At 51.7% G+C, this 16,621-nt stretch overlaps 2 protein-coding genes across 23 annotated transcripts in view; both read left to right on the top strand.

The window, feature by feature from the left end:
* Positions 1-3,214, top strand: part of EIF4G3 (eukaryotic translation initiation factor 4 gamma 3) — an 88,942-nt gene extending 85,728 nt beyond the window's left edge. For 13 of the 19 annotated variants that reach the window (XM_081954586.1, XM_081954590.1, XM_081954572.1 and 10 more), the window contains 4 exons: positions 2-83; positions 156-227; positions 686-832; positions 2,492-3,214. In XM_081954586.1, coding sequence (XP_081810712.1) covers positions 2-83; positions 156-227; positions 686-832; positions 2,492-2,673 — 483 coding nt within the window. In that variant the 3' untranslated portion in view covers positions 2,674-3,214. The remainder of the gene's footprint in view (position 1; positions 84-155; positions 228-685; positions 833-2,491) is intronic. The other 6 variants (XM_081954588.1, XM_081954575.1, XM_081954587.1 and 3 more) reach the window with 1 other exon arrangement.
* Positions 3,215-4,894: 1,680 nt separating this feature from the next.
* Positions 4,895-16,510, top strand: HP1BP3 (heterochromatin protein 1 binding protein 3). Of its 4 annotated transcripts, none has more exons than XM_081954646.1 (13): positions 4,895-5,083; positions 8,578-8,747; positions 9,125-9,227; positions 9,864-10,014; positions 11,239-11,404; positions 11,521-11,664; positions 12,417-12,497; positions 13,007-13,161; positions 13,307-13,397; positions 13,553-13,763; positions 13,977-14,088; positions 14,801-14,935; positions 15,128-16,510. In XM_081954646.1, exons 2-13 carry the CDS (start codon positions 8,661-8,663, stop codon positions 15,456-15,458), a joined length of 1,767 nt encoding a protein of 588 aa, XP_081810772.1. In that variant the 5' UTR covers positions 4,895-5,083; positions 8,578-8,660; the 3' UTR covers positions 15,459-16,510. The 4 variants fall into 4 exon arrangements, with proteins under 4 accessions (XP_081810772.1, XP_081810774.1, XP_081810773.1 ...); XM_081954647.1 differs by having other exon boundaries at positions 4,898-5,083; positions 13,553-13,712; XM_081954648.1 differs by lacking the exon at positions 8,578-8,747.
* Positions 16,511-16,621: the final 111 nt, after the last annotated feature.

Genomic DNA, 16,621 nt, shown 5'->3' on the forward strand with positions numbered 1-16,621 from the left:
GGCTAATCTAGACGAAAGCCAGATGAGTTCACCTACATTCCTTAGAGCTTTAATGACGGCCGTTTGCAAAGCAGCTCTTCTAGGTGAGTAGCGGCCGCAGCAGAATTCGAAGGTATGCCGTGTGTGGTGGGCACTCACATGCCTGTTTTTTTAAGGGATTCGAATCGTTGGCACAAATGGGTTTCCTGGGTTTGAATTGCTCCCTCAAAAGACAGTATTGGGCCCAGGTAAGACTTGGCTGCGATTCTCGATCAGAGTCCTTTTAGTTTTATTTTGTCTTCCTTAACCTTAGTACTGTTTTCTCTTGTTCCATTAAAATAGCCAAGGGAGTCTTTCTATGTATTAACGTTGGATCTGGTCCACCGAGGGGACAGAACTTAGATTGGCCAGTGAGACAGAGAGAGAGAAGGCGCAGCTGGGGGTTTTCTGTCTTGTGGCTGCTTCCGTTTATAGAGAAGGAGAGAGGACGGAGCAAGCGGTCGCTTCCTCGGCCAGGGCTCCTGGGCCACCCAGGGCAGTTTAGATTCCCAGCCAGCTTTCGGGGGGACGGGACTGGGCAAGGCTCCGCAGCCATCCGTTTCCCAAGAATATCTGTAGCTCAAAACCGATCGGGAAGGTCCAACGCTTTCTTGTAGTGGTGAGGGAAAGGGTGTGAGTATGTGACTACTTCTTTCCTCCCATCCAGTGGATAGCTCTAGCTTGCGAGTGGATACTGCCGTTATCAAGCGGAGAGTGCCCATCTTACTCAAGTACCTAGACTCGGACACCGAGAAGGAACTACAAGCACTTTATGCACTGCAGGCATCAATAGTAAAACTTGACCAACCTCCTAGTAAGTATCCAGCACGTGTCTGTGATTTGAATGAGTATGTTGTAATGGCTCGATTGGGATAGGTGTAAAGTGGTACGTAACGTACCCCAGGGCTTCATCGATGTTGTTTTGACCTAGGCTTCCCCTAGCGACGAAGCACACTCCTTGTCCCGACAAAAAACCCTTTTTACTAAGTTACTGTGAATTCCTCTCATTCACATCCGCCAAAGTCTTTCGAGGGAGGATTTACAATCACAGACCTTAGCTGGCTTGGAGAGCTGCCAGGCCGGTATCTGCAAAACGTGGCAAGGAGTCTCGGAGAGTCACGAACAAATTAATTGTCTCCTGCAAACTCCACTCCCCTTTTGCTCTTCTATTTCCTCTGGGAGGGGCCATTCATCGTCCACCTGCGGCTTTCCTCCCAAGTCAACCCTTGTTCCTTAGCTGTTCCCTTCGTCTGGCATCTCTGTGCATGCGCACACTGGAAACAAGCTTCAGCTGTTCTTCTGCCTCACTGATGTCTGACTCTGAAGGCAGCTGATACCTGGCATACGGCTCTGGCTCCCTCTCTGCCTCCGACGCAGAGCCCTCATCAGAGCCTTCCCCAGACTCCAGGACTGGCCCATGTTCCTCCCCAACCTCCTCACTGTCCGACTCTGCTGCCAGCTCTGCTTGGCTGACGTAGGGGGGGGGGGGTGGGATTGTTCCAGGCAGAGGTCGCAGGGGTAGGCCTTTGGCTCTCCCCAAGATCTCTGAGCCCATTTGGAAGGCAAAGCTTTGTATAATCTTTCTCCCTTTTTGAGACCGTTCTTGCTCGAAGTCTTGTTTTCTGGCTGGAGAGTCTGTTTGCCCGAGCTGCCACTTTCCGCTCAAAGCGTTATAAACGGAGCAGGCAGAGAGCCGTCTCCTGAATAAAATAGGATAGTACAGAACAGAATAGAATAGAATAGAATTCTTTTATTGGCCAAGTGTGATTGGACACACAAGGAATTTGTCTTTGGTGCATAGGCTCTCAGTGTACATAAAAAGACAAGACACATTCGTCACGAATCATAAGGTACAACATTTAATGATAGCCAGAGGATACAAATAAGCAATCAGGAAACAATATGAAAATAAATTGTAAGGATACAAGCAACAAAGTTACAGTCCTGCAGTCACAAATGGGAGGAGATGGGGCATAGGATCGATGAGAAGACTAATAGTAATCGTAGTGCAGCCTTAGTGAATAGTTTGACAGTGGTGAGGGGATTATTTGTTTAGCAGAGTGATGGCATTCAGGAAAAAAACGGTGCTTGGGTCTAGTTGTCATGGTGTGCAGTGCTCTATAGTGTCGTTTTGAGGGTAGGACTTGAAACAATTTATATCCAGGATGTGAGGGGTCTGTAAATATTTTCACAGCCCTCTTTTTTACTCGTGCAGTGTACAGGTCCTCAATGGAAAGCAGGTTGGTAGCCATTGTTTTTTTCTGCAGTTCTAATTCTCCTCTGAAGTCTGCTTCTTCTGTCTTGTTGGGTTGCAGAGCTAAATCAGACAGTTATAGGGGTGCAGATGACAGACTCAATAATTCCTCTATAGAAGGGGACATGGGGAGAAGGTTCCGGATTTTTTGGGGTGAAGTACAAGATGGAGCGTTCGTTCCCGCTCTCCATTCAGCCGTCTCTTTTCTGCTCTCTGCAGATTTGTTACGGATGTTTTTTGACTGCCTGTACGACGAGGAGGTGATATCAGAGGATGCCTTCTACAAATGGGAAAGCAGCAAAGACCCGGCGGAGCAGAACGGGAAAGGCGTAGCGCTCAAATCCGTCACCGCGTTCTTCACGTGGCTACGAGAAGCCGAAGAAGAGTCTGAGGATAATTAAAACTGAATATACAAAAAAAAAAAGAAAAGAAAAAACAAAACAAAAAACAATTTAAGTATTTTTTTAAAAAAAAGTTTCATGTCTTCGCCAATCACAGTGCAGCAAGGCCAATAACTCGCGCAGAATCCCCTATCCCCCACGTGTGCACGAGTGGGGGAGAGGCAAAAAAAAAAAAAGTCACACACGCAAAGGCGATCATGGAGGACAAAAAGTACTTGAAAATTCAAGTCCAACGCAAACCTGAGGGGCAGGAGCACTAAAACCAAAATACATCTATTATTTATAGAAACTATTTTCTGTTTTAATCTTTTTTTTTCTTTTCATTTTTAAAAAAAGGACTCAATACTTTAAGAAGAACAAAACCTGTTCAGACAACAACAAACAAACAAACAAAAAACAAAACCTCAGAACTATAATTTATTATTTTCAAGAACTGCAAATGTCAGTGTAATTTTTAAATTTGCAGTTTCTGTAACAAATTGTATGATAGACATAAAAGAACAAAAGCAGAGAAATAAATTTCCCTCCCTTTCAGATCCAACTTCGGTTTTGTTTGAAAACACACCCGTACCTGACTCATAACTTCTAAGAAAAAAAAAAGGGGGGGGGTCAGGAATGAGGAGATAGTAGATGAAGGAGAGGATTTTTTGGGAAAAACAAAAACACAAAACACCCAGATCTTTCTGCCTGCCTCTCGGGTTGCTTCTGAAATTTAAAAGAAGCCAAAAAAACAAAACAAAAGGGTAACCTTGGACCTAAGGAATTGCATATCTGAAAACACGTTGTGGACCAGACTGGCTGGAGAATAAGTTGTTCAAAACATTCCTCCTATCCCTGGATGCAGAAGAAGGGGGGGGGGGGGGCTAGTGATACTTAACAGAACCTTTAGAGCAAACTTTTAAGGCTTGTAAATACAATAGAACAAATATTTTAAAAAAACAAAACCAACAAAAAACCGAAATTGACTCCATGCTATTCTTTTCACTTTTCAAAAAAAATATGCAGAACAAAATAAAGATCAAAACCTTGCAAGTTTAAAAAGCTCGGGAAGTAGATTCTCTTTGGACGCCAGAGCCAGAGGCGCTGACCCTTGGCCCGGCCTCTGCTGTGGAAGGACCCACGTTCCAGGTGGGACTTGGGGCAAATGTCACTGTCCAGCAGGCCAGGTGGGGGAAAAGAGTTAAAGACACTCAGGCCTGAATAAAGAGGAGGTAAGGTAGCAGCTGATTGGGCAAAGCTTTGCTTACACCAATTTTCCTTTTTTTACATTTTTTATCATTGGGGAATTGCAGGGAATTGAATTATGTGGGGTCATTCAAAGCAGGAAGGATGGCTGGAGGAGTATTTTGGGTGCCCTTCACACACAATTGTGCATGAGGCTATTAGTGCACAAGGATGCGCAGATCAGGGTTGAACTGGAAAGGAGGTGGTCTGGCGAGGGCTGCTCGCCCAGCTACATCAAGGGCACCGTTCCAGCTGCAAGAACATCCCAGCAGCCGCCCATGGAGCAAAGTGTGGACAGCCCCACCGTCTTGGGGAGCACAGAAGTCCCCTTAGGGAGCATCCCAGTCCAAGGATCGAGAGCAGCGGAGCAAAAATACATGCATAAAGTACTTTTTTTAAAAAAAAAATTGCATTTCCTAAGTTAAAAGGTTTTTTTAATTTTATTTTTATATAAACAATCCATTAACCAGTTTGTCGTCTGGATATAAATATTTTGTGGCCAACGTTAAAATATACAGCCGCCTTCATAATTTAATCTCATTTTAGTTTTTAAGAATTGTGATGCCAAAGCACTCGCCGCGCCCAACATGCTCTTCCGGGGAGCAACTTCCGCCCATAAGACGGCGGCAACTTCGGGGACGTAAGGGTGGGCGGGGCCAGCTCTGCGCATGCGCCATATTCTCTCCCCGTTTCCCCCTCCCCCCCACTCCTCAGGGCAAATCTCTCCCGATTCCCAATTCAAACGGCGGGACCTTCGCTCTTCCCCGCGAAATATTTTTGTTCGCGCGAGGAAAGGGTGTCGAGTGGAAGGAAGGAGGGAGGGAAGAAGAAAACAGAGAGAGAAAGGTGCGCGTGCGCACTTCGCGCCCGCCCCGACCTCCCCCCCACCCCAATCGGCGAGGACTTTGTGCGCATGACGGGGAAGGGAAGACCGCTATTGGCGTAGCAGTTTTTTTTTTCCTGGCTCCCCCCCCTCACACACACACCCCAGCGGGCGGCCATTGGTCCTTCTCCGCGACGGCCCCGCCTCTTCCTCCCTGTCGCCGCCGGGACTTCCGCCGTTCTGGTTTTGTGTGTGTGTTTGTGTGTGTGAGTGAGTGAGTGCAGGGGGGGAGTTTCCTTTGGCCGCCGCCGCCGCTGCCCCGCTTTGTGCGCCTCAGCTCGCCCAGGGGCCACCGTAGGCGCGGTGAGTGAGAGAGCGCGCGACCGAGAGGGCGACGGCGGCCTCGGGCAGCGGCCGAAGAGGAGAGGGCGGGGCCGCGGCTCGGCCGAGGGCTCCTCACCAATGCTTTAATGCGCGCTTCTCACGGAAAGGCCCCTTTCTCCACATAATTCACCCCTCTACTCGAGTTCCTTTCTGGCCGCTGCTGCGAAGGCGGCCCCGGGTCCGTTGTCGCTGCCTTGGCGGTAGCACAAACCGAGCCCTGCGAGACGACGGGACCGGGCAAGGCCGCTTCCCCGCCTCGAATCGGGCCTCTTGAGGCGTCGTCGTCGTCGAGGAAAGTCGCCGAGGCGCACGAAGCTTCTTTTTTTCCTTTTAGGCGGGAACTGAGCCTCCCCGGGGCAGCCGAGGAAAAAGAGACCCGTTTGTGGTGGGGGAGGGGAGGGGGGGCGGCTTGCCCTTCCCCCCCATAGGAAGCAATTGCACCCCCCCCCTCTCAGGCCGGGCCCGCTGTCAGAATCGCCGCAGGCAGGACGCTAACCGTGGCAGTCCCTTTAAGTCTTTCTTTTTTTTGCCCTTGAGCAAAACCCCGCAGTGGGGCCTGGATCCCTGGCTGTAGATAATGCCCCTTTGGACGAGGTGGGGGTGTTTGGAGGTGGGGGACAACGACCACGATGGGACTTGACCATCCCAACTTTCCCCCTCTTTTATGGGCTGCTGCAGAGTCACTCAAACCAGCCCTTCCGCCACCTTTGCAAAAAGGTGGTGTTTTTTTTTTTGCAACCTTTGCAAACAAAAAACAAAAAAACCACCCCCATTTCCTCCCACAGGCTTAGGTGTCAAAGACAACCCCCCCCCCCCCAGTTTTCCCAGACGGGAGTGAATTACAAATCTTAAGATTTCTATTTTATTCTTTCGTTTCACCTGCCTTCCAGAAACTTGCAACCTCACTGTTTTATACAATCAACTTACCCCGTGTTTCCCCGAAAATAAGACAGGGTCTTATATAAGCACTTTTCTTATAGTGTTTATTTTAGGGGGGGTTAGATGAAAATAAGAGGGTCTTATATTAGCACTTTTCTTATAGTGTTTACTTTAGGGGGGTTAAATGAAAATAAGAGGGTCTTATATTAGCACTTTTCTTATAGTGTTTACTTTAGGGGGGGTTAAATGAAAATAAGACTGTCTTAGCACTTTTCTTATAGTGTTTACTTTAGGGGGGTTAAATGAAAATAAGACGGTCTTATATTAGCACTTTTCTTACAGTGTTTATTTTGTGGGGGGGGGTTAAATGAAAATAAGACAGGGTCTTATATAAGCAATTTTCTTATAGTTTTATTTTAAGGGGGGGGTTAAATGAAAATAAGACAGGGTCTGATATAAGTACTTATAGTGTTTATTTTAGGGGGGTTAAATAAAAATAAGACAGGGTCTTATATAACCACTTTTCTTATAGTGCTTATTTCAGGGGGGATCAAATGAAAATAAGACAGAGTCTGAAATAAGCGCTTGGCTTTATTTTCGGGGAGGTCTTATTATTTTTGATGTGCAGGAGGCGGCAAGCGTGGTCACCTCACGGCTGCTGCTGCCGTGCAATATTTTCAGGGGAGGGCTTATTTTAGTGCATGCACTCAAAAGCCCGGTTGGGCTTATTATCTGGGGAGGTCTTATTTTCGGGGAAAACAGGGTATTCAGCAGATGCCGCAAGAGAGGATTCAAATACGCCTCGTTATCTTTTAGCTTAAAATCCCCCCCCCCAGCTGACAGCTGCAAATGATGTGATCCTGGGATCCTTGGGGGGGGGGAGTATATGCTGTTGTGTGATTTTTTAATTTTATTTTATTTTGCTATGGGGTTGGGGAAATGTTACTTTGCATTTTGTTGACAACAGGGCAAATTATGGGGATGGGCTTCTTGTTTTCTTTCCAGGTCTAAATATTCTTGTCTGCGTTATGCAGAAGGGGGTGGGGGGTGGGCGGGGGGTTCTTGGCTTCCAAGGCAGGCTGTCAAAAAATAATAACCCTTTGCAACTTGGCTTTGTGCTGTGGCACTAAAATTACATTGCTCAGTTCAGTGTGCCTTGTGCTGATGCTTCAGGGATTTTTGGAAGGGCAGAAATGTTTGACTTGGTGAAGCAGGGAACACGGTCTGGCACCCGCAAAAAATGCTAAGTGATAGGAATACTGTTGGTGTTAGAAACGGAACTGTTGTAAAGAGAAATCGGATATAAATTTTAAGGTTAGGTTATGTTTTTTAAGGGATGCGGTGGCTCAGTGGCAAAGACGCTGACCTTGTCGATCAGAAAGGCCGCATAACGGAGGGAGCTCCCGTGACTTGTCCCAGCTTCTGCCAACTTAGCAGTTTGAAAGCATGTGAAAAAATGGAAGTAGAAAAATAGGAACCATCTTCGGTGGGAAGGGAACTGCGTTCTGGGCGCCTTTGGCATTTAGTCATGCCAGCCACATGACCACGGAGATGTCTTCGGACAGCATTGGTGCTTCGGCTTTGAAACGGAGATGAGCAGCGCTCCCTAGAGTCAGGAACGACTAGTACGCATGTGCAAGGGGAACCTCTACCTATACATTTTCCTCAGGGTAAATGGGCTTGAAAAGTGAGCTAAAAAAGGATGGTTATGTTTTTTCCAGTCTGTTTTTTTTCCAATCCTGGAAACATTTATTTATTTTTAAAAACTCATCCTATTCATATCATTTCTTCCACTTATAAGGAGGATGGGAAGAGTCCCACAGCGTTCTTATTCGAATTGTAATCCTTAAAATCGTTTTGGTATTGTTCTTTCATCTCCGTTAGAATGAGAGGGAAGTGTTGCCTTGCTTGTAGCCAGAAAAAATCTGTGTCTGTTTTTTTTTTCCCTTGGATTCCTGAGTGTCATATTTCACCTGAGTCCTATTATTCTGCCATCCTATTCTTCCCCTCTGCTGTTTATTAAAGGACCTCTTTGGAGTCTGAATTTAGGTGGCAAGAGAAGATGGTGACAGCCAGTGGGGCACTTTGGGGTCGTTTACAGAACTTGCAGGGCGCCCCGGGTTTGGTTGGAATTCAATAACATCTGGGGTTTTTTTGGCTGCTTCTGCTTTCCTCCCGTTTGAGCTTTGGGTGAGGGTTGGCCTGTGTCCCTCTGGCATACGAGTGCCCCATGGTTGGAACTTGCCTGAGACTAGCTGCTTCCTCCCCGCTGGTCCCCCTCTATACGGAGGGGCACCTGTTCTTGGTGTGTGCCCCCCTTCCCTTGCTTGGCTGTGTTGTGTCCTGCATCATATGTCCTACAGGGCCAGTTTTCGGAGGTTATTTCAGCTTAGCTGCCTTAAGTTTAAAGTAACAGGCAAAAGGGGACCTGCTTCTTCTCTGTGACTGCTGCTGTTGTTGTTGTTTTAATTTTGTTGTAACTCTGCCAGGTGAAAGGGAGCTAAATTTGCTTTAAGATATTTTTTTGTTTTGTTTTGTTTCCTTGATAACCTCCTTCACACCAAATCTTTTTTTTTTTTTTGCACTTCTGTTAGGAGAGTCCTCCTTCCCCTTGAGGTTAAGCCCTGGGTCTCCAAAAGTGTGTTACCCTCACGTTGAGGCTAAGACATTAATTTAAATGGCGACTGAGCTGTCTGAAGCCGATCCCGCACACCGTAAGGCAGTTCCACTCTTAACAGGAGCTCCCCTGGACAAGTTGAGTGAGGTAGGGGCTGACCCCGCTCCACGCTTGCCCCCTGGATTGGCCCCTGCAAGGGCCCTTGCGCTCTTTCTTCCCTTTTGCTTCTAGGAATCTCAGCTGGGCTCCATCCGCCCTTCCTTACCAGGTGTTGACCCCTTTCTTTCCTGCTTCCCCGGTGCTTCCCTCCTCTCCCACCCCCCACCCCTCTCCCTCCCTATGTCGTTCTGAGCTGGAGCAAAAACTCTTGTGAGGTGAAAGCCGGAAACTGGACCCTCCAACCTGCTGACGATCCCGAGCACAGTCACCTCACAGGAGAGGAGGTGGCAGTGGGGTGCTTCTCAGCCTGTCGGGGGAGGGTCCTCCTTTTCCGGGCTTCTTGTGACACTTTGCTCCCTTCCCAGACAGTCGAAGACAGAGCCATGCCGATCCGCCGAGCGGTGAATGCTTCTTCTCGGGAAACGCCTCCCAAAAGCAAGCCTGCTGAAGCTGAGGAAACCAAGCCAGGTAAAGAGGGGTGTTTCTTTCCCCCCTCCCCACTCTCACCTTGACCGCTGCGGGTGGGGTGGCCGGTCTTACTGGGTATATGTAGAGCAGTGGTGGGTTGCAGGCAGTACGCCCCAGTACGGGCGTATCGGTCCCTGCCTGGAGTACCGGATACCGATACAGTGCTCCAGAGGGCCCACGCGCCCACCCGAGCTCCTTACCTGTATTTGAGCTCTTCGGCGCTTCCGCGCACGGAGCACACAGCACCTGCGCAATGCTCCGCCAAACAGCTGTAGTGTCACGGAGGCGTCGTAAGAGGTAAGGACGCATGTGTGGAAACATGCCTTGTTTGACAGGAGGCCTGGTAAGTTAACTTGCCAGTACTGTATTGAGCTGGGGGGGGGGGGGCAGTCTGGACTTAACAGTGAGAGTTGCAGCTGTAGGACAGAGCAAGAAGGAGGACTGCAGCTCTCCAGCAAGAGGGGTGGTGGTGGTCTCTCATCCCCCACCTAACCTTGTTCATTTGAATTGCCAAGGTCAGATCTTGCAAGGATCTCTGCTACGCCTGGCCTTGCTGGAAAGCCCAAGGGCCCATCTTCAGCAGGGAGTTTCTGGCCTTTTACCAACTGCTTGCCCTCTTTCCCCTCCGCCCTTCAGAACCGGATGTCAGCTCGGAAGAATCTGCCTCCACCGTGGAGGAACAAGAGAATCCGGCGCCCCCGGCTGCTCCTGCTGAGACAGAGCAGCCAAAGGAGGCCGAGGAGGAGGAGAAGGCAGATGTGAAGCCTGCCGAGGAAGCCAAGAAGGAGTAAGAAGCCTGGGGTGGGGGGGAAAGGAGAGCAGGAAGGCCCTGGTGGGAGAGAAGAGGAAGGTGGGCTGCAGAGGCCAAAAAGGTGATGGCAGGGGTGAAATGCTCTAAAGTCTGCTACTAATTCACTTCGCGCGCATGCGCACCACAGACGCTAAGAAGCATTTTCTGAGTCTTCCAAGGTAAGTAGAACAGCGGAGGGGAGTGAACAGCTGTGCTGTGCGATTTAGATTCGCTAGAAAGCAAGATTTCCTGCTTTTGGGCGAATATAAATCGCGCCGCACAGCTAATTGTCGCACAGCTGATCGTTGGAACTTTTCTTAGCATTTTTTTACTACCAGTTCAGGCGAACCGGTATTTCCGACAATCAGCTGTGCAACAATCAGCTGTGCCACGCGATTTATATTAGCCAGAAATCACTCGGCAGTTGATTGTCACACAGCTGATAGTTGGAACGACCGGTTCGCCTGAACCGGTAGCATTTCATCCCTGGGCAATGGCCCTTGCTAGAAAGGACCCAGTTGTCCACCACAATACAATCCACGCCCTGTGATCCAACTGCCTGGCATGGGAGCTCAGGGGTTCAAAGCCCCCTTGGCCACAAGTTGCTGCCTCGGTCCACTGGGTGGCGCCTCATTTCTTCCTGTTGGCATAGGGGACTGATCCACACTTGGGGCAGTGGCACAGATTTGTCTACTGTCCAAGCAGCAAACTCGGGCTGTCAGGTCCACCATCTTCAGCTTGGCGGCTCGCTGGCACCCTGCCATCAAAGGACCAGGGTGGATGGGGGGGCGGGTAGGGATGGAGGGGGACGAATGAACAATAATCTGTATGCATCTATGTGGGAATCAGGTGTGTGGAAAGTTTCGAGCCCAAACACCTCAGCGTTCCCAACCCATCTCGGTGGTGTCGCATTGTCTGGGATTGGACATGGGGGAAGGGCTGGGAATTTGTGCTGAGGCGCGGGAAACTGAGATTCCGCCTGACTATACTGCAACTAACATCTCTTGGTAAAAGCACCTTTCACTTCAACCAAATGGGAGTCGAGGGTTTCTCTTCCCTAAGGGATCAGACTGGGACAGGACTGACAGCGGGAACCTTCCAGCATGGGTTTGCTGGCCTAGTTGTGGCCCTTGGGCGGGAGAGGTGGGGGGGGGTCATACCATGGGAACGGGTTTTTGAGAAAGCCCACCAAGCCACTCGCCTCTTTTCTCGTCCGCAAAGGGAGAAGGATCCAGAGAAGGAGAAGGAGAAAGAGAAGAAAGTGAAGAAGACCATTCCCGCCTGGGCCACACTTTCGGCCAACCAGTTAGCCAGAGCGCAGAAACAGACGCAGATGGCAGCTTCCTCTCGGCCCAAGATGGATGCCATTTTGATCGAAGCAATCAAAGTGAGGGATGGGAGCATTGGCGGTGGGGTGGGAGCGCGGAAAGTCCTCTCAGCGGTTTGGCTGCCTAGACGGATGCCAGGGAGAGCGCTTCCCACACACCCTTCTCGCCCTCTCAGGCGTGCTATCAGAAAGGCGGGGCGTCAGTGGTCGCCATCCGGAAGTTCATCATCAGCAGGTACCCTTCGCTGGACCTGGAGCGGAGAGGGTACCTCCTGAAGCAGGCTCTGAAGAGGGAGCTGGAGCGAGGGGTCATCCGGCAGGTAAGGACTCTTGGCGCTACAGACTGGCCTGCCCTCGAAGGTCACTGGCGTTTATAGCTGAGGGAGGGCCACGCAATATGGAAAATCCGTCCAGTCGTTTGGGACAGGACTGTGCCTTTCCCTCCCTCCCTCCCTCCTAAGAGCAGCTCGTGCTTGGCTTGTCCTGGACTGAGCAACACACACATACACACACACACACACACACACACACACACACACACCAGGCAGACACAGCCAAGTCGGATAAACGTCTGCGCAAACTGGGATTTTGAGACCCTGATCGAATATTTTTAATACTTGGGCATTATTTGTAAAACCCACCCATTCGGAATATTGAAGCTAGAGTGGAATAATGAGCAATTCTTAAATGATAGTACTTAGGAGGGGACAATAAATTTAGGGCACAAAGAAATGCTTTTTTATATATTTAAATGAATTATTGGAAAAATAAAATAGATAAAAGGATTATGGAAAGAGATAAATGCCATTGAAGTTGGAAGATTAGAACTATGCATATCTATCTGTATTGCTACTATTCATGTTTAAAAAAGATTTGACCCAGTCAATGGACTGTCCACAAAATGTCGGTGTTTATACTGGAAAAAATAAAAACAAATTACCAAAAAAATACCCCATTTCCGTCCCGCTCCCAACACTCCATCAACTTGGGGGGAGGGGATGTTAGACACCCTTTGCATTTGCAGGAGGTTTTGTTTACAGCCTGACGGTTTGCCCCATTTTTTCTGGGACAGGTGAAAGGGAAAGGAGCGTCTGGAAGCTTTGTGGTGGCCCCCAACTCAGGGAAAGCGGGCTCCAAGGCCAAAGACCGGAAGGTAAGTCCGGCGGAGTTGGCCGTGCCCCAGAGCTCTCCAGAGGAGGGGTCGGCAGCCTTAAACCCTCGAAGGTCCTCAACAGATGCCCCCCCCCATTCAATTCTTGAGCCAGTCAGAAGTCCAGTTCTCCCACCATAGAGTCTCCTCCCAGCGTGGCAACCTTTTTCCCTCTACCTGTCCTAAAGCCCTATAAATTGTGGGGCCGACCGGCGACAGGGAGCCGCAGCAGAGGGATGAAAGAGCCACATGCAGCTCCAGAGCCACACAGGTGGCTGACCCGTGCTCCAGAGTCTGAGGAGAGACTCTGCTGCCCTCAGGGAGGGGTGGGGTGGGCTGTTCTTCCAAGGAACGTCCATAGACGTTCCACAGGTGCAGCCCCTCACCTGGAGGGTGGAGGGAGGGGCACAGCGGCCACTGCCGCGTCTGGCCTGATAGAAGAACAAAGGGGCCTTAAGCCCTATCTCGGCTAGGGTGGAGCCCTCATCCCTTCCGTCTCGCTTTCCTTTCAGCGGAGCTTGTCGGCCTCCAGCGCAGAGCAGCACGTGAAGCTGGAGGACGTTCTCCCTCTGGCCTTCACCCGCCTCTGCGAGCCCAAGGAGGCCTCCTACAGCCTGATCAAAAAATACGTCTCCCAATATTACCCCAAGCTGAAGGTGGACATCCGGTAAGGCGCTCAGAAATGGGCATGACTGTAGCAGCCAAGAGGGGGGGATGACTCTGAGGCCCTGGGTGGGGTGGGGGGGACACCTGCCCTGCCCCCTTTTGCAGGACCAGCCAGCCAAGCGGCCTCTCTCTGGCTTCCCCTTTAGGCCCCAGCTGCTGAAGAACGCCCTGCAGCGGGCGGTGGAGAAGGGCCAGCTGGAGCAGATCACGGGCAAGGGGGCTTCCGGCACTTTCCAGGTGGGTAAGGGAGGGCGTGCCCGGGCTAGCACGGGTGGGGATGGGGAAGGGAGGGCGTGCCTTGGAATTGGGGCTAGCACGGGTTGGGGTGGGGAACTCTCCCTCCCACCACCTCTTGCCCAAGTCGCCCATTCCTCCTCCTCGTGTGCAACCAGCTGAAGAAGTCAGGGGAGAAGCCATTGCTGGGCGGAAGCCTGATGGAAGACGCCATCCTCTCCGCCATCGCAGCTATGAACGAGCCCAAGACCTGCTCCACCACCGCTCTCAAGAAATACGTCCTGGAGAAGCACCCTGGCACAAACTCCAGCCTCCAGGGTAGGACCAGTGCAGCGCTACTGGGGAAGGCGCACGGATTCTGCTCCCCAGGTGGCTGGTGCAGCTCCTTCCCTCCCAATACCCACCCAGGGGAACCATCCCCCACTCCCGACTTAGGCTTCTCCGTAATGAGTGCCCCGCCCGCTAGCCTGGCTCTGCCTTGCATTGGGAGCCTTGGATTTGGAAACTCAGCACGGGGCCCTCTGGAGTGGGCTTCCTGGCATTCCCACAGCCCCCCAATACCGTTTTCTGTGCCCCCTGCAGTCCACCTCCTGAAGAGGACTCTGCAGAAGTGCGAGAAGTACGGCTGGATGGAGCAGATCTCCGGCAAGGGCTTCAGCGGCACCTTCCAGCTGTGTTTCCCCTACTACCCAAGGTGAGTCTGGGGCAGTCGGGGCCTGGCACTGGCAGATCCCTCTCTCCCTACTGCCTGGCTGGGGGGTGACCCCAGCCTGCTTATTCCTTCCCTGCTTGGCTGCTAGTGTTCTGACCGAGGCTTCCCGAGAGCCTGAAGCAAACTCCTTGTCCTGACAAAAACCCCTTTTATTCATTGGCTGTGAATTCTGCTCATTCACATCCAGCAAAGTCTTTCGAGGGAGGATTTACGGTCACAGACCTTATCTGGCTTGGAGAGCTGCCAGGCCGATATCTGCAGAACTTGGCCAGGAGTCTCGGAGAGTCACGAACCAATTAAGCGAACTCATGGTCTCCTGCAAACTCCACTCCTATTTTATTTCCTCTGGGAGGGGCCATTCATTGTCCACCTGTGGCCTTCCTCCCAAGTCGACCCCTGTTCTTTAGCTGCTCCCTTCGTCTGGTAACTCTGCGCATGCACACACTGGGGACAGGCTCCAACTGTTCTTCTGCCTCACTGATGTCTGACTCCGAAGGCAGCTGATAACTGGCAGATGCCTCTGACTCCATCTCTGCCTCCGATGCAGAGCCTTCCCCAGACTCCAGGACCATCCCATCTTCCTCCCCAACCTCCTCACTGTCCGAATCTGCTGCCAGCAGTGCTGGCCGCTGGCAGGCCACAACAGCTAACCAGGATGGGCTCTTCCTTGGGGTGACCTCTCTTTTCTCCCTAGCCCCGGCATTCTGTTCCCCGAGAAGCAGAAGGAGGACAAGGAAGAGGAGGATGAGGATGAGGAAGAAGAAACAGATGACGATGAGGAGGAAGAGGAGGAGGAAGAGGAAGAAGAGGAGCCGCCTCCAAAGAAGAGGTATGTGCCCCACATAGGCTGAGTTGGGGATTGGGGTTGGTGGCCATGGGCAGCCTGGGCATTACCGGTGAGCCAGGCCAGGCTGACTGACCAGCCGAGGGGATGTCCTGTCCTGTGGTGGGGCTCGGATGCTGCTGTTGTTTCCGCATCAGCGGCATCAGGTGGGCTGAGATCTTGTGCTCCCCTGGGCAGGATGCCAAAGCGACCCCCACCCAAAGCCCGGAACAGAGCTCCTCCCCTGGTGAAGCGACGGGAGGCCAAGCCCACCGCCCGGAAGGCTCCCCTGGCGCACCGTGGGAAAGCGAAGCCGCCTCCTCCTCCACCACCCCCGCCACCCCCCAAGGCCAAGAAAGCCAAGGCCGTGCCCCCAGCCCGGCCGGCCGTCAAGAGCCTCTCCAGCACCAGCCCGGCCGCCAAGAAGAAGCTGGCTGCGGCGGCTGCGGCGAGCGCCAAGCGGGACCGGAAGCCCTCCGGGAAGAGAAGCAAGACCACCATGCGGAAGTCGCTGAGAGCAAAGAAGTAGCCGGTGGGTGGGTGGGTAGGCAGGGGAACCGCTTAGGGGGGGCCCTTCTTTTATAAGTACAGCCCCCTCCCCTTCTGTTTGTAATTTAGTTCTGAGGCTTCACCATCTCTGTCTCCCTCCATTCCCCCCCCACCCCAGCAGTGGAGAACCCCAGCACTTCCCCCCAACCCCTTCCCTCCCTCTCCCCACAGCCAGCCTCTGGCTCTAGCATTGCAGGTAGATCAGGGGTGTCCAAACTTGGGAACTTTAAGACTTGTGGACTTCAACTCCCAGAATTCTGGGAGTTGAAGTCCACAAGTCTTAAAGTTCCCAAGTTTGGACACCCCTGAGGTAGATCCACACCAGGGTTTTTTTTTTTTTTTAAAGCTTAGCCCCTTTAAGACTCGGGGACTTCAACTCCCAGAATTCCCCAAGTCTTAAAAGTGGCCAAGTTTTTTTGGGGAAAAAAACCCTGATCCAGACTCTTCCTGCTGTGCCTTTGTCCCCTCCTTTCCCACCCACCCCCTCGTACACCCCCCTCCCCCCCCCAAAGTCTGGCTTCCTTTCTCCTCCAATCCCCCCCCCCCAACACAAGACTGTTCTTTTTCTAAACAAGTTTTAAAAAATAAAGTATATAATCTGTACAGGGTGCGTCTGGGCTTGGGGGGCTTTTGAAAACCGGTTGGAAAGATTTTTATATTTTTAGAAGTGGAAACAGAGACACCCCCCCCCCTTCCTTTCCCCTCTCAGACTCCTCCAAGACCCCCGCCAGCCAGCAGCCCTTCTCCTGGTGGGGGGCTGCCTCCCTCCCTCCCTCCTAAGTCAAGTGTTCTGTTGTCGAGCTTAGTCGCCCCCCCTTCCGGTAACGGTCTCCCCCTCCCCCCGGCCCCGCCAGCCGGCGCAAAAACGTCCCTTCGGACGGGCCTTGGAGCCGCTTTCCTTAAAAAGGGGGTCGTTTCACCCCTTTGCCCCCCTCCCCCGTTTTCGTCCCGGAGAACGAGCCGATCGCTGATGTAGAGCCGCAGAGCGAAGGTCGCTTTCTCGTTTGCAAGAAATAAAAAGCTTAAAAAAGACTCCGGAGCCCGCTTTTCCTTGCGCGTCCGTCTTTTGGGTCTGGGGGCTGGCGGGGCGGGATGGAAGGGCGGGGCCTCGACGGCCTTGTCTTCCGGCTCATTGGCCGGCCA

This window comes from Natrix helvetica (genome assembly GCF_964273705.1).
Source record: "Natrix helvetica genome assembly, chromosome: 5".
Classification (NCBI taxonomy): Eukaryota; Metazoa; Chordata; class Lepidosauria; order Squamata; family Natricidae; genus Natrix; species Natrix helvetica.

Excerpts from the sequence above, each read along its gene's own strand:
- HP1BP3 (XM_081954646.1), top strand. The coding sequence starts at position 8,661 with ATGGCGACTGAGCTGTCTGAAGCCGATCCCGCACACCGTAAGGCAGTT. Across the intron at positions 8,748-9,124 it reads CCCTGGACAAGTTGAGTGAG|ACAGTCGAAGACAGAGCCAT; the intron begins GTAGGGGCTGAC and ends CTCCCTTCCCAG. Across the intron at positions 14,089-14,800 it reads TGTTTCCCCTACTACCCAAG|CCCCGGCATTCTGTTCCCCG; the intron begins GTGAGTCTGGGG and ends TTTTCTCCCTAG.